This window comes from Dasypus novemcinctus, chromosome 10, assembly GCF_030445035.2.
Source record: "Dasypus novemcinctus isolate mDasNov1 chromosome 10, mDasNov1.1.hap2, whole genome shotgun sequence".
NCBI classification, from domain to species: Eukaryota; Metazoa; Chordata; class Mammalia; order Cingulata; family Dasypodidae; genus Dasypus; species Dasypus novemcinctus.
The window spans coordinates 9,760,018-9,776,450 of record NC_080682.1 but is presented as its reverse complement, the minus strand read 5'-3'; the positions used below and the strand labels follow the sequence as shown (position 1 = coordinate 9,776,450).

The 16,433-nt window shown below is 58.1% G+C and overlaps 1 protein-coding gene and 1 long non-coding RNA gene across 3 annotated transcripts; one reads left to right on the top strand and one right to left on the bottom strand.

The window, feature by feature from the left end:
- Positions 1-459: 459 nt before the first annotated feature.
- Positions 460-6,661, bottom strand: BATF2 (basic leucine zipper ATF-like transcription factor 2). Of its 2 annotated transcripts, none has more exons than XM_058305216.2 (3): positions 6,403-6,661; positions 4,838-4,942; positions 460-2,203 (listed from the first exon to the last, which is right to left on the bottom strand). In XM_058305216.2, the coding sequence occupies exons 1-3, from the start codon at positions 6,439-6,441 to the stop codon at positions 1,562-1,564; spliced, it is 786 nt and encodes a 261-aa protein (XP_058161199.1). In that variant the 5' UTR covers positions 6,442-6,661; the 3' UTR covers positions 460-1,561. The 2 variants fall into 2 exon arrangements, with proteins under 2 accessions (XP_058161199.1, XP_004478622.2); XM_004478565.5 differs by having other exon boundaries at positions 460-2,206; positions 6,403-6,658.
- Positions 6,662-13,120: 6,459 nt separating this feature from the next.
- LOC131280267 (uncharacterized) lies at positions 13,121-15,154 on the top strand. The gene is made up of 2 exons (XR_009187784.2): positions 13,121-13,819; positions 14,795-15,154. It is a non-coding gene; the product is annotated as an uncharacterized lncRNA (long non-coding RNA).
- Positions 15,155-16,433: the final 1,279 nt, after the last annotated feature.

The window sequence follows — 16,433 nt, the reverse complement described above, 5'->3', positions numbered from 1 at the left end:
GAAGAAGCAAGCCTTGGGAAGAAAGAAACTTTGAACCCAGAGAGAAGCAAGACCCTGGAAGGGAGGAACCCAGGAAGCCTGAACCCTCACAGACGTCAGCAGCCATCTTGCTCCAACATGTGAAGATAGACTTTGGTGAGGGAAGTAACTTATGCTTATGGCCTGGTATCTGTAAGCTCCCACCCCAAATAAATACCCTTTATAAAAACCACCAGTTTCTGGTATTTTGCATCAGCACCCCTTTGGCTGCCTAAGACACCATGAGACCTTGGGTAAGACCATCTCCTCTCCGGGCTCCAGTTTCCTCATCTGTACTATGCAGGAGGAGATTAGATTAGGGGGTCCGCAAGGGATTGCCCATCTCTAAGTTTCTAGACTACTCTCTCTTCTTTCAAAGACTCTCGGTTTCAACACTAGAGGGGACAACCAGAGCTTTAAACAACTGGCCAAAGCAGGGAAGACTGGACACACTTGAGTTTATTTACTGATACCATAACTTAGGTGCCGAGGCCTGGGCTCAGCATCCCGGAGTGCGTTAAATAGTGACATAGCGCCTTGCTTACAGGAGTGTGGGAGTTTTCACCTCGAGCTCCCTCAGCGTGCTTGTCCTGCAGCGGAGCTCACTCCTGGGCCTCTGCTCATCCAGCTGCCATCAGCTCAGGCCAGAGAGCAATGGGGCAGCTGCTGGGCAATCGGGAGAGAGTACTGGGAGACTGGGGACTGGACAGGGGTGGGTGCTACTGGGGAGGACACGGGTCTCGTTGCTGCCAGGTTCACGTCTGGCACCTGCCAGAAAATCGCCTGGCACCGGCCCCGTCCCTCGTTCTTTCCTTCGGCAAGTGGCAGGAGAGCCACCAGAAGCTCCCCCGCCGTGGCCTTCCTGGACAGCTGACCCTCAAGCATCCGCCCAGAGGTCTTGGTATGGCATGGGTACCGGCCAGAAGAAATCCCAGGGGGCTCTGCCCCGGGCCTCTGCCCACCTCCACCCCGTAGTTACTAAAACTCTCCGTGGCCAGAATACAGTGCTGGGGGAAGAAAGGGTCCACTTCCGGGCTCCCTCTTGGCCCCTTCCCAACCAACTTGGACTCAGGACTGGCCCCAGCTCGGGCAGGGTTTCTGGGAATCATGCAGCCTGGGGGAGAGCCCCTGTCCCCTGGCCTCGCTGAAGCCCCCTCACACTGGCCTTCGTTTTCAGACTGTAGCCCCTTGGGCTCCTGCACCCAGCCCCACCAGGGGAGGAAGGAGCAGAGGATGGCATTTCAGTTCTCAAGAAAGAAAGGCTGTGTGAGCTTGGACTAGCTTCTCGGCTTCTCTGAGGCGCAGTCTCCCTATCTGAAAAAGCATGGTGACCATCTGGACTTTGCAGGGTGGCCATGAGGTGGGAATCAGATCGAGGCGGTGACAGGGCCTGTCAGAGCCGTGGGCACACAGTGACCGGTTTCCTTTCCCCCAGGGAAATCCTGGGCCAAGAAGGGCAGCCCCCAGTGAGGGTGGGGGAGATGCACGTGTGCTGAGTGGCTCCCTGGGCCCGAGGCGGCGTCAGCGAGCTCCAGGGCCAGGGCTAGAAGTGGACAGGAGCAGGGGAGAGCAGAGGGAAGGCCAGCACAGGGTGGGGGCTGGAATCTGCCCCCGGCCCTTGCCAGCCTGCCACCGAGAAAGCAGGAACAGGCTTGTGCTTCCCATTCTGCAGATGTGCAAGCCCCAGAGAAGGCGAGGGGCTGGGGGGCGAGGAGCCCACGGCGAGGTGCTCCAGCCAGAGGGGCTGTGGGCGAGCAGGTCCGGCTAGAGGGCTGGGCAGGAGGGCGCCGAGCTCCGAGGAGGTCCCTGGCAGGCCCTCGGAGGAGGGAGGCAGGACAGGGCTGGGGGACGGCTGGGCGGGAGGCGCCGTGACCGCAGCACGGCAGCCGAGGGCCGGGGACAGTGGGCACCGGAGGAGGCCGGGGGGATCAGGAAGCTGTGGGCAGGGAGAGAGTTGCTGAGTGGGGGGAGAGGAGGCTGGGGTCTGGAACAGGCCCGGCTGCTCCGCACAGCCACGCAGTCCATGGGACCCGGGCCCGGGGGGCTCCGGAGTGGAGCAGGCCGCGGAGGCCGCGGGGCACAGGCGCTCGTGCGCACGCAGGGTCCGGCTCCACCACGCCAGCTCCGCCTGCAGCGCCTGGATCTCCTTCTGCAGGGCGTGGTTGTGTTTCTCCAGCGACTCGTGCTGCTGGGGGGAAAGCAGGGGTGCAGTCAGCCAGCAGTGCGGGCCCAGCGTGAGCCCCCACCCAAGAGCCTCGACTTCAGAGGCATAAACAGCAGCCCCCTCCGGGAGGTCCAAGGCACCCTGGGGGGGGGCTACCATCTCACTGCTACCCTCCCCCCCACTGCCCCCCAATGGGGCTCACATGGGCTCTCCTCTCCATCCCCACCAACCATTCCCATTCTCTTCTGGGCTCTCGCCAGCCGCCTCTCTGGTCCACCCCCCACACCACCCCGTTCTCCTGGCAGCAGCCAGAGGAGATCCCGGAGCCCACGGCCACCGCGTCATTAGCCTCCGTTAAACTCCCTGAAAGTTCCACCGCTCCCCAGGGCCGCCCCAGCTCCCCTCGCCAGCTTTCTCTCTTGGGCCTCCTGGCTTGCTCCTCTGCACTTCCTGGTCCCCGAATGGACGCCACATTTCCCGGCCCCTGCGCTGGACACGTTTCCGGCGCCCCCCTTCCCGGCGCTAACCCTGAAGTGGCTCTTGCATCATCTCCTCTCAGTGTCTCTGCCACGTGCTCCCCAGCTGGGGTTCCCAGGGGTGCTGAGGGAGAAGCCGCCAGCAGGAGGGCCTTCCGTTCCGCAGCCCAAATCGGTGTTTACTAAGCAGTTCTGCTGGACACTGGCTTCTGGGACCATCACCCACCTGCAGTTCCAGGTGACCCTTTCTGACGACAACAATGGGGAAATCTTATTTCCATCTCCTAAGACTGAGCGACTTGAACGACCTCCTTCCATCCCCCTCAGCCCCTTTTGGAGACACTTTTTTTTAAGAGAAGAAGCTGCAACGGTGTTTATTTTTATATATTTATATATATTTATTTTTATTTTGTTTTCATTAATTTGTTCTTATTTTTTATATTTTGTTCTTTTGTCTTTTTTCCCTTTTTGTTGTTTTTTATTGCAACTGTGTTTTACATCAAACTACTGCTTAGGCCATGGACTCAAAGTGCTAACAGGCCTCAGAGCCCCCAGCAGCCCCTCTGCCAGGCTGGTCTCTGCATGTGGAGTGGTCTTTCTAAAATATGTCCTTCGGTCACCCTCCAGCTGAACTGCCCCTTTAACTCATCTTCAGGAACGGAATCACTCATTCATTCATTTGCCACCTTTAGGCTGCTCAGAGGTCACCTTTCCATGACCGCCCCCCACTCCCTTCCCTGTTTTATTTTCCCCACAGCACTTATCACCATCTGACATCCCAAATACTTGAAGGATCATTTATTTCTTTATCCGGCTCCCCCCGTGTGACTACGAGCCCTGTGGGGGCAGGGCCTTTTGTCTGCTGTGCCTGTCAAGCAAGAGACACTCGACAGACACTTCCTGAAGGAATGAACGTATGCATGCCAGAGTCTCTACCCCAAGCCTGTGCCACCCTGGGCACCTGTGCTCAAGCTCGCCCAAGTCACAGCGTGCTTCTTTCGCCATGCCTGTGCCTACACTGTTTCCTCTGCCCCCAGTGGTTTTCCTTACCCTGATCCACTCGGAAAACTCCTAATCATCCTTCAAGACCAGCTCAGACTTCACCACCTCTTAATATCACCCCGATGCCCCTACCCGTGCGTTCCCAGAGCATTTTATTCTACCTCTGTTTTTTATACAAAAGGTATCTCTGGAGCCCACCCATTTGCCAGGCACGATTCCAGGCGGGAGACTGCAGAGAACTGAATGGGTGCCTGCTTGGAAAAGGCTGTTCTGAGCAGGTGACATGAGAGAGAAAGAGAGAGAATTAAGACATGAGGAGCGAGCCTGGCTGCTCTTGAGGGAACAGCATTGCAGGCAGAGGGACCAGCCAGGGCAGAGCCCCAGAGGCCGGCATGTGCTTGTTCAGAGAAGGACTGGCAGGAGGGGTGTGGCAGAGGGATGTTAGGAGAGGAGGGTGGAGAGGTGAGTGGAGGTGCCGAGCACGGGGGGCCTCTGGGCACAGACGGCTGGAGTTTGTTACCCTGAGGACTGACGGCAAGGGGGCCCTCCTGCACCCTGGGCCCTGCTCTTTGTCCTGTCCCCAGGACAGAGCTGCAGGCATCCCCCTGCCGCAGAGGGGCCAGGGCCGAGGGCGAGCAGCAAGTGCAAGGAGGAGGTCTGCTCTGCCCCGGGCTCCTCCACCTCTGCCCCCTTTTGTCCCCACCACGGTCCTGTCCTCTGGGCAGGGGCTATTGTCCCCTTTTTTCACATGAGGACCGTGAAGCTCAGTGTCTCGGCCGCCCCCCCTCAGAATGCTGACAGGGTGCTGACCCCAACGCAGCCCCCTGAGCCCCGTCCTGGCCTCAAGAGGTGGGGCCTCGGGGTAGGGCCCAGGAATCTGCATTTTAGCAGATATTCGCTCTGCTGGCTTCTATTTGTCTCCACTTTCTGTCTCTTGTCCCCCTAGATTGGGGGGGGGCACCTTGAGGGCAGGGGGCTCAGGACATCCTTTGGGTCTGGGAGCCCAGTGCTCTCCGCACCCAGGAATTTCCAAATCTCAGCCGCAGGGCCCTTCCCTGCTCCCAAACTCCCAGGAGCCAGGAAGATGCAGCAGGGAGGGGAGAACTGCTCCCAGGAGGGAGGCAGCAGAGGCGCGCGGGGGTAGGTGCCGCGGGGGCGGGAAGGGAGCGCCGCCCACCTGGTGCAGGGCGTCCGCCTTGTCCGTGTGCCTCTGCCGGCTGCGCTGCGCCGCCGCCCGGTTCTTCTGTTTCCTCTCCAGCTGCCTCTGGTGCTCCTCGGGGTCCTGCGGGGTCAAGGCGGAGGGCTCAGGGGTCCTGCCCTTTGAGGGGAGTCCTCGAGGTTCCCGTTTCTCCCAGGAGTCCCTCCTCTGCCCCCTGGGTGCCCGCACCCCCCTCGCGGGCACGGTGCCCTCTTCGCAATGCCAGCCTCACCGTGTGCCCCTGGAGCCACACCCAGGAGGAGCTGACTTCAAGCCCCCCTCTCTCCCGCAGGTCCCTTCACTTCCCGGCGCCCCAGGGCCCCACTGCCTCAAAGCCCAGATGCGGGGCTCCCTGCGGGTGGGTGGGAGGGCGCCCAGGGCGCCCAGGGCGCGTCGGCCCGGGCCAGGGGTCCAGCAGGGCCGGGATTTCCCTGGTCTCGAGGGGAAGGCGTCGATCTCCCCAGCCGAGGGCTCGGCGAGGGCAGAGCCGGGCTCGACCCGGTGCCACGTGCCCACGCCCTGCTCGGGACCAAAGGTGACGTTCATTTCCTCAGCCACTGTCTATCAAGTCCCTACTGGGTACCAGGCACTGAGCTAGGGAGAGTCGGCAGTGAACAAAACTGACAAAAACCCCTGCCCTTGGGTTGTTCGCACCGGGCGGCAGTGGGGCAGCAGCATGCGGTGAAGGAGTGAAGAGCCCGTTAAGAGAGAAGATGGACTCAAAGGTGGACAGCGTCCCCTTGCTGCGTCAAACAGAGACACAGATTCCCGGTGCCACTGACAAGAATACCAGCCGACACAGAAGAACACACAGTGAATGGACACAGAGAGTAGACAGCTGGGGGGGGGTGGGAAGGGGAGAGAAATAAATAAAAGATAAATCTTTAAAAAAAAAAAAAAAGGTTGACAGTGGTGACTTCCCCGAGGACACGAGAGTTAATCCGAAATGCCCAGAGCTCCGGAAGGTCAGGGCAATAGGGAGCCCCGGAGACGCCTCAGCGCCCCTCCCCTCCCCTCCCAGGTCATGGGGGCGGGGTTGGTGTTCTGAGTTGGGGACCTCAGGTAAGACGGGGCTCCCCTGGCAGAGGTCGCTGTGCTTCTCGGTTGATGGCTGCGGGACGCCCACAGCTGAACCCTGGGGGCCGAAAGCTGGGATCCGGGGTGGGGTGGGGATCCCTGGGGTGAGAAGGGGGTGGATGTGGGGCACCTGGGTTCCGGGAGAGGAGTGGGGTCTCCAAGGGGAGCGGGGGCCGGGGGAGCTTGAGGAGGTGAAGGGAAGGCTCCTGGAAGGGCAGTGAGAGGCGCCAGCCGGGCTGGGGGAGCGCAGGGACGCAGGAGCCACGATCTAGCCCAGTCCAATGTCCTGGCTTCTCAGGGAGGAAACGGGGGGCCGGAGAGGGGGTGTGGAGGGCCCCCCCGCTCACCTGGCGCGTTGGGGCAAAGCTGGGACCAGGAGCCCCCGACCACCTGCCTCCCCGCCCACGCGCTGGGGACCCTCAGGCATAACTGCCGCCTCATCCCCATCCCTGCTCCCCTGTCCTCACCGTCCGGGTCAGCAGCCCAGGGCCTCCGCAGAGCTGCATGGCTCGGTGGCTTCGGCAGGGGAAGCGGAGGCTCGCGCTGGCCTGGGGTGTCCCTCGGTGCCGTGACCTCCCGGTGCCCTCTGGGAGCCCGAGGAAGCCACCCCCGCGATTTAAATTCCCAGTGACCACTCCGCCCCCAGCAAGCCAAGTTTCAGTTTCTCCTAAAGCCGCCAGCTGCTCAGAATCCCTGGCTCGGGGCTGCTCACGTGGCTGGAATTGCCTAACTGGAACCGCCTTCCGGGCAGGCCCCTTCTCCGGGAGCAGAATGGAGGGGGGCGGGCAGAGGAGGGGAGACGGGGCAGCCAGGCATGGAGACAGAGCTCAGGGGGCAGGAGGGCGGCCGCCAGGGACAGAGCTGAGGCCGTAAGCCAGTGGGGGGCTGAGGGCTGGTGCAGGGTATGGGAGGGCCCCCGGCTGTGGAATGGAGACCCCAGGTTCACAGCCCACCTTGGAGCTGTGCAGCTTTGAGCAAGTGACTCACCCTCTCTGAGCCTCGGTTTCCAAGTTTATAAAGACTGTGGGGGCATGTTACAAATCCCCACTCATAGACTTGATGGAGGAACTAAGCAAGAGAATACAACCAGCCCCAGTCCTTTTGAGACGAGTGTTGAAGTGTGCTTATACAAATAAGCACCGGATCTCAAAGTGTTTCCTGTGTCGTTAAATAGGAAACAGACCATGCAGCGACAGGATGACAATGTGTCCAGTGGTTAGGAGCACATGTCCAAGCCAGGCGCCACGGCAACGTCATTTCACCTCTCTGGGCCTCTGTTTCCAAATCTGTAAAGCAGGGATGAGAACAGTTTTGTGGTGAAGATTAAATGAGTTAGAGCAGGTCAAGCATCTGCAGGCACGCCTGGTACAGAGTCAAGGCTCAAAAAATATTCATAGTTATGAGGCTGTGATTGGTAGGCGATGGGAAGCTGTACAGATCATTGTGCCTAAAAGTCTGAAACATCCGATGGTACTGTGGAAAACAGCAAGCGGCTGCAGGATCTGAATAATATGACATGACTTCTTTAAAGTTTAGTAACACGGATGTGTAAATAGGTAATAAAACTATAAAATATGCATGGGAAATGCAAGTTGATAGTAACAGGGAAACTGTATGGGGTAGAGGGAAACTATTGTCTGTGCAATTTTTCTGTAAATCCAAAACTGCTCTGAAAATAAGCTTTATTATTTTAAAAAATATATATATATGGGATAGAGGAAAACCAAATTCAGAGACTGGTGGCAGTTTTGGGGGGGTGCTGAGGTGGTGGTGGGGGTGGAAGTAATAAATGGGTGGCCTCACTTATGTCTGGTGTTTCATTCTTTAAACTATGGTAACACAGTTCTCTGTAATAAACTTTGGGGGTATGGCAGTTTGATATTATTGATGAATTCCACAAAGAAATATTAGATTATGTTGTAAACTGATCTTTCCTCTGGGCATATTAGATTATATTGGATTCAGAGGTTTACTTGACTAAGTAATGAGGTAAACCTCTTGTGCCAGTAGGGCATTCAGTCCCCACCCCTTGGTGGGACACAGATAAAAGGCATGGCAAAGGACAGAGTTGGACGGTTTTTTGATGTTGGAGTTGTGATGCTGGAGTTTGATGCTGAAGCTGGAGCCCCAGGGAGAGAGACAGAGCTGCTCACCTGATAGTCTAGTTGATCTTGTGGAGAGAGGCAAAGCCCAGAGAGCCTCATAGTCTACAGCTGACCTTGTGGAGAAAACAGAGGCACTGAGCCCAGAGGAAGCCAGGAAGCCTGCACCCGGGCAGATGTCGGCAGCCATCTTGTTCCAATATGTGAAATTAGACTTTGGTGAGGGAAGTAACTTATGCTTTATGGCCTGGTATCTGTAAGCTCCAATCCCAAATAGATATCCTTTATAAAAACCAACCAATTTCTGGTATTTTGCATCAGCACCCCTTTGGGCGACTAATACAGGGGGTGACCCTGAAATGTTTCATCATAAAAGCTTCTATGAAAGCCCTAGTAAACCCTGCCCCGGGCAAGCCCGCATTCTTGTTGCATCTTGTGGAGTCTGTTCTTGGAAGGCACATCTGTTTGGAGGGTGGAGGAGGCAGCCATCCCATTTAGAAACAACATGGCAACTGAGGGACAGTGTGTGAGGCCCTGTGGTATGGTGACCAGAGCAGCTGGGGGCTGTGCCTGGACCCTAAGGGGCCCTGGCTGAAGGTGAGGGACACAGGCAAGCAGATAGCATGGATTTAATCCTCTGACGGGCAACGGTGGCCTGGAGTGCTGGGCTGAGGAGTTAAAAGTCGCTTCTGAGCTCATCTGAAAGGAGAACTATGATTGATTAGTAATGTCTGCCTGGGACAGCAGCATGGAGGGTGTAGCTCCCTACTGTTCCTGCAATGAGACTTTGAAGGGAGATTGACCTTGAATCCTGGTGCTCGACTCACCAGCCCAATCGTCCGGAGCCTCCATTTTCTCATTTGTACCCTGGGGATGACACACAAAATGATGGGGTTGTTTTGAAGATGGAATGAATGAGAAGAGAAGAAAACCCTTTGCGTGTGGTAAAGTGCTATCTGGCTCTCAGGGCATTACTATTTATGTTGCTAGCCTCCACTGCCCCTCCTGAGGTGTGTGGGGCCGTGCTCTGGATTTTAGGGTTAGTGTGGCTCATAATTTAAAATGTGGGTGGGAGGTCTTGGTCATGACAGCAGGACCTTGCTCTCCTTGCTTCTGAGGGAGCCCAGGGAGCCCAGGGCTTCTGAGGGAGCCCAACGAGATCACCCCTATTTCTCTGAAATTTTGTTTGCCCGGAAACCAGGAGGGCTCGGGGCATCGTGCAGGAGGCATGCACCCGTGGGGCTCATTAAGCCAGGTCACAAGCTCCACAGGGAAGGATCCAGAGCCGCGTGCATGATGTAACCAAGAAAAAACACATCTGGGGTTGCCTAGGGCCCAGATGTCCCCAGCCCCGCCCCACACCTGGACCCCCCAGTCTTGCCTGCTCCAGACCCCACTTCCGGTGGAAGGGAGACAGGCAGCAGGTGTGCTGGCTGGTGGCTCAGGCTCCTGCCTGGAGACCATGGCCCCGGGGAAGACAAGAAGGCAGCGATTAGGGCTTGATGTCCCCAAGGAGACCGCTGGGGCAGGAGGGGCAGGAGGGAGGGGCTTGGGGTGGGTAATGTTTAACAGCGAATGGCTGTGCGAGGCCTCCTCCCAGGGCGGGGTGCGCTCGCAGGCTGGGCTTTGAGGGCCACCCCAGCCAACTCTGTACCCAGAGAGGAAAGTGACTCACTCGAGGTCACTGGGGTGGGGAGTGGACTCTGGAGGGAGGACACGCCTCTCTCCTCCAGGACCTCAGTCCTTCTCCACACCCAGCTCAGCAGGGCCTGGCCCCTGAGGTTTCCCATTGGCCCAAAGCCCACAGGGCCCAGTGGGTGGAGGCTCAGAGGCCTCCCACATACCCGAACTACCGAGAGGGCTCCCAGGTTGTGCTCTCCAAAGCACCGCCGGTGCTGCAGACAGGGTCTCCACGAAATAGGTGCTCAGTTAAAGTACAAACCAAAGAAAGCCCAGCAGACCGCTTGCCGTGGGGACCCCAACAGCTTCCGAGTAAAGAAACTTCTGCCTTCCTCCCTTCCACAGGACCTGAGCCCTGGGCTTGTGGGGAACTCGCCCCAAGCACCCTCCTCATTTCACCAGTGAGGAAACGGGGGCCCAAGGAGGGAGGCGCCGGACGCACGGCTGGTTTGGGCGAAGCTGGGATGCGGTGGTATCCCAGTCTCTTTCCACCCCCGCTGGGGTCTCTGGCCGCCCAGGGCTGTGGACTCTCAGTCTAGGTCCCCCAAACGGCTGCACTCCTCGTCTGAGGCCACCACCTCTGGCCCCCCCAGAGCCACAGCTCACACAGAGCTGCTGAAGGAACAGGCATCTGGCTGCTGGAGTGGCCGAGCGGGCTGTCCACCTCCCCCCACAGCGGTGGGCAGGTCGGAGTGGGGGTAAGTGGGGGAGGAGCTTCCAGGCCGATTGGACCCCATCGCCCCACCCCACGCGTCCAGCTGAAGGTCACTCGTGTTGGAGACGACAGGGAGGGCTCCCAGAGGAGGGACACTTTAGGAGGGACTTTTGACCTTGGACAAGTCACTTAAATAATCTCTTTCTGCCTCATCTGTAAGATAATGATAATAAATAAGGTAAGAATTTGAAAAAGAAATATTTCTAAGATGTATAAACGTCTGTAAAACAAAAAAAAAAGGTTTTCTTCAAGATATATATAACCTATAATCTCTCCTTTTAATCATATTCAGATATATAATTCAGTGGGACTAATTACATTCACGATGTTGTGTTACCATGTTAAACTTTTAAGGAAGGCACTCAGTAAAGATCTGACGAACGGATGCATAAAAACAGGTGTGTTTTGTTTCATTATTATTTTTTTTAAGTTAGTAATTGCATCCACGTGTGGGAAGCAGCACTTACTATTTGACAAAAATTGCTCTCAATTTTTCATGCCTACAAAGGAGTTTCAATAAGAAATGGAAGGGGGGCGGCGAACTTGGCCCAGTGGTTAGGGCGTCCGTCTACCACATGGGAGGTCTGTGGTTCAAACCCCGGGCCTCCTTGACCCATGCACGTGCAAGGAGTGCCTTGCCATGCAGGAGTGAACCCCACGTGCAAGGACTGCACCCCGTAAGGAGAGCTGCCCAGCACAAAAGAAAGTGCAGCCTGCCCAGGAATGGTGCCGCACACACGGAAAAATGACACAAGATGACGCAGCAAAAAGAAACACAGATTCCCGTGCCGCTGACGCAGCAAATAGACACAGAGAACAGACAACCGGGGTGGGGAGGGGGCGGAGGGAGAGAAATAAATAAATAAATAAATCTTTTTAAAGAATAAAAAGAAATGGAAGGGAAATGGATGTGCCTCAAGTGGTTGAGCTCCCGCTTCCCACACAGGATGCCCTGGGTTCAGTTTCTGATGCCTCCTGAAAATACAAAAACAATACAAAAACAAACAGCAAGCAAAACAAACCAACAAACCAACTCGGGGAAGCCGATGTGGCTCCGTGGTTGAGCACTGGCTTCCCACATACGAGGCCCTGGGTTCAATTTCCAGCACCTCAAAAAAAACCAGGCAATTTGGGCTCTCTGGGTTCTTGTTTTTCCCCGCTTCACCCTTCACTGTCGTTCATCGTCCTCTGAGCGGAGCCGCCTTTATTTTGCAGTGTTGCAGCAAGCACAGTTTGCCCTTCACGGAGCTGCTCGTGACATCTTCACTGTGGGGTAGGAGATGCCGGTGTTAGACGTGCCTCTAAAACTTAAGTTACCACCAAGTCCCGGGTGCACCAGCTTCAGGAATGACTGGACCGTGACGCTCAGACGTCGCTGGAGTCCGTCCCTCACCCCACCTGCTCTCTGAGCTGGCTGCATTCCCAGGCAGGCCCCCTCCCGGTGGAACGGCCACCAGAATCACCAGCTCAGCTGGCCCAGCAGAGGGGGCTGCGCACCCACCCCTGCCACTCTCCCAGTAGCTCCAACAGCCCCGGCCTTGCCCTCCTTGGTCTGGCTCAGGTCCTTCATGTGTTCCTGGCATCGGTCCCTGTGGCCAACGGATGAGGTGTAGCAGTTTGATTTAATTGATGAATTCCAAAAAGAAATAGTGGATTATGCTTGTACTCTGATCTGTCCCTGGGCGTGATTGGGTTATGATGAGGGCTTTGACTGGGCCACATCGTTAGGGTGTTGAGTCCCCACCCCTTGGTCATGGCAAAGGACAGAGTTGGAGCTTTTGATGCGAGCGTTTCTGATGTTGAAGTTTTGATGCTGGAGCCCCGGGAAGTCAGCACGCAGAGGAAAGAGAAGCCAGCCCCAGGAACGTAGGACCCAGGAAGCCTGAGCCCTCGCAGACGTCGGCAGCCATCTTGGTGAGGGAAGTAGCTTATGCTTTACGGCCTGGTATCTGTAAGTTCCTACCCCAAATAAACACCCTTTATAACGCCCAGCAGATTTCTGGTATTTTGCGGCAGCACCCCTTTGGCTGCCTAATACACGAGGTAAAGCTGACCGGGCCCGGCTCCTGGACCCTGGAGCCCCGAGATGGGCTCGGCGCCATCTTAACCACAGAGACCACGGGTGCGGAGGAGGCGGCTCCTGAAAGGCATCGGGGTGCTGCCGGTGGAAGGGGGGACGGGTGGTGAGCCGATGCCACCGTCCCTGCCCACATGCAGACGAGGAGAGCCGCGGCTGGGCGGTGACCCCGCCTGTCCCCGGTCCGGCCTGCTTTGGCTGGACTTGGATCCCCCACGTCTCTGAACCCAAGCCAGCGTTCTCTCTTTCCTTTGCTTCATAACTGCCCAAGTTGGGGGGAAGGTCACAGGGATCAGGGGCCTTGGACAGGAAAGCGAGGCTGGCCGAGCGGAAGATTCCAACGAGCTGAACGCAGCGTGGGGACCGGGGGCAGCGGCATGGTGGGGACCCCCCAGGGCAGGGGGGACCGGCTTTCACTCTGAGGACAGCGCGCAGTGAATGCTCAGTATAGCCAGAATCTGCAAAGGGCTGTGTCACGGAGGAACTGGGTGGCTTCACCTGGGGTTCTATGATGTCACCCCCCCACCGGCCCACGTCCTGCCGGGGCCCATGCTTCCCCCCGTGCTCTGGATTTTCTGCTGTTCCTCTGACGTACACATCTTCCCCAGGAAGCTGACTCAAACTTCTGGAAGTGGGCAGCGAGCACAGATAATAAACAGCCGAGCATTTAAGAGTCAGTGAGTCTCCCAGGGCTTTGAGGGATATGGCCATGGGGACCCCAGCTTCTGGATTTTTCCCAGGTAGTCCAAGCCTCAGGCAGACCTGGATGCAAATTCCTGCTCTGCAACTTTCTAGCTGTGTGACCTTGGCAGAGGGCCTTGGTTTCTCTGGGCCTCAGTTTCCGTATCTGGAAAAGCGGGGGTGGGGCCCTCGTTTTGCCAAGGCTGTTGTGAGGACTGGAAGCCCGGGTGGAAAGGGTGGGTCCCCTCTCTCTCGTTCCCGTTTCCCGGGCTCATCTCACCTTATGCTGTCGCGTTTCCAGGCGACAGATGGCAGACACCCAGGCGGGTGCCCTGCGGAGGTCCCGGATGCTGGGGGAGAAAGGACTTTGGCCCTGGCTTCCCGGGGCCCTTTTCCCTCCTCACGCCGCTCCCCCTTCTGATCTTCTGTGCTGGGTCCCACCACAGCCTGAGAGTCAGCCGGGCCTCCACGGGGACCCGTGTGGGCAAGTGGCCGGCCAGGGCGGTGGGGCAAGGGCCTGGAGGGGGCCACCAGCCGGGGGTCAGGGAAGGGAAACCCCACCCCGCCTGGCCTGCGGCTCAGGAGGGAACAGACAAGAGGTGCTGACCTTTGCAAAGCGAGTACCAAGGGTAAGGATTGCAGGGAACTGGGCAGGCCATGGCCAGACAATTCTAGAGACGGTCCATGCAGTCTCCTTGGTTGACAGCCGGGGAAACCGAGGCTCAGCGAGAGGAGGAGCTCTGACGCAGCCCCAGTGTGCTCCTCCCACCTTACCCCTCACTGACCGAAAAGCATCTCTGGGCCCGGGGCGGCGGGGAATAATGGGGGACACTGGGCACCCCCAGAAGGGCAGGAAGCATCACTGCCTGCGGCGGGAATCTGCTGTGGGTGGGCAGGGGTAGGCTGAAGGGGACGCCGCTGAGGACCGGGCTGCCCAGACGTCCTTGCGCCATGGTTCCTGAGGCACAGACAGGTCCCACAAAGGAGGGGTCTCAGGAGAGCAGGGTTCACCTGCAGCTCAGGCGCCTTCTCTGGACCCCGGTTTCTTCATTTGTAAAAGAAAGGAATCTGACGCCTGCTCTGTCAGGGTCCCCCTTCCCATGCCCTGAGGCCCCCTGGGAGGCAGGGAGCCCCGAGAGCCCAGGGGAGGGGCTGTGCCGTTTGAGAGAACCTGGGAGTCCTTTTAGGTCCAGGGACTGCACACCGGGTGGAGGCTGGCGCTGAGGGCACTGGACCGGGGTGCCTGTCCTGGCACTGCCACTCCCCTGTCTTCCCCTCTGGCCTCAGTCTCCCCGTCTGGACGCCTGTGGGCTTTGCCGGAGCTCACGTCTGCGGGACCTCAGAGCCGGGGCCTCACTGGCTTGTGGGGCAGGGGAGCCGGGGGGTTCTAGCTGAGCAGCCTGTGCGGCTCCCTCAGCCCCTGCCCCGACTCTGCAAACACCCCCGGAGCATCTGCTCTGCGGCAGGCACCATGCTGGGGACACTTTTTTTTTTTAATTTATTTATCCCCCGGTCCCCAGCGCCTGTGCTCTCGGTCTGCTGTGTGTCCATTCGCTGCACGATCTTCTGTGACTGCTTGTCTTCTCTTCTCGTCTTCTCTTCAGGAGGCACCAGGAACCAATCCCAGTACCTTCCGACGTGGGAGAGAGCCTCTCAATCACTTGAGCCACCTCAGCTCCCTGGTTCGTCGTGTCTCTCGTTGTCTTTCCTCTGTGTCTCTTTTTTGTTGCATCATCTTGTGTCAGTTCGCGGCACGGGCCAGCTCTCCCAGGTGTGGGCCAGCTGCCCCTTCACCAGGAGGCCCTGGGACTCGAACCCAGGACCCACCCCCCAGGACAGACGGGAGCCCAATCATTTGAGCCACCTGCGCTTCCTGAGACATCTTAATAAAAAGACTGGACCCCATCCCTGCCCTCGGGGAGCTTCCATTCCAGTGTGTGGAGACAATAAATGTCCTAAACTGAGTTGTAGTGTCTGTTGGAAGGCCGTGGTGCTGGGGGGGAAATGGCAAGGTGAAGGATTTGGGGAATGGGGAGTGGGGCAGGTTCGGATTTACATAGGGGGATCGGGGTGGCCTCATTGAGACGGGACATTTGAGCAAAGAATCAGGGAGTGGGAGGTGGCAGGGAGAAGGGGTGGCAGTGGGGAGCCCACCGCAGGCCGAGGTGGGAGTGTGTGGGCAGGATGGGGACCAGCGAAGAGGTGCGGGAGTGGGGGTGTGAGGCAGGAGATGAGAGTGGAGGGCCGGGGGGGCCGTCCCGGGGAGCCCTGCAGGCTGCTGGAGACTGTGGGCTCTTCCCCTGGAGGATTCGGGGAGCATGGGAGGACTCTGAGCAGAGAAGGGACTGATGTGAGGCACAGCCTAAAAGGGTCCCCCTGCTGGGGGGGGGGGGCAGGGACACCCATCAGAAGCTGCAGAGGCGCTGGCTCACCCTTCGAGTGGAGACAGGGATGCCCGGTCCTCAGCTGAAGGCACAGCAGGGCCCGGGCCCTGTGGAGACACAGCAGCCGGCGGCATGGCCACAGGGGGTGGCTGCGGTGAACGTGGCCTCGGCTGTGGGAAGAGCTCCTACCTCCAGTCCTTCCCAACCACTAAGGTTCTGGAAACGCCTGAGGATGGCTGGACAGAGGGATGGACAATGGCTCATCCTGTCATTTGGGTCCCTCCTCTGCCTCCCACCTGAGGCAGCTGGGCTGAGACGGGTGGCAAGCGCTAACTTGCGCCGAGCACTCGGCCGTGGCCTGCACGCTGCTCACACCCACTGAAGCAGAGGCAAGGCCTACGGGGAGATGAGGGGCAGAGCACTGGAGCCGGTCTGGGGAGCCGGCGGTCTGCAGACAGTTGCCATTTCAGTGTTTAGGGTGCACGTTCAACCTTCCGGTTGTTTATTAACTGGTAGGACAAAAACTTAGACCAGGGTATGCTGCCACCAGGCACAGCTGGTGCCTCCACTAAGGGCATGTGGTCCATAAATAAGACTTGCACCATGTCTTACCAGGGAAAACGCCTGATTTCTCTTCTCATCAAAACTGTAAATTTGGGCAAGTGGATGTGGCTTAACTGATAGAGCATCCGCCTACCATACAGAAGGTCCAGGGTTCGATACCATGGCCTCCTAACCCGTGTGATGAGATGGCCCATATGCAGTCTGCCGCACACAAGGAATGCCATGCCACGCAGGGGTGTCCCCCGCATAGGGGAGCCCCATGCACTAGGAGTGTGCCCCACAAGGAGAACCGCCC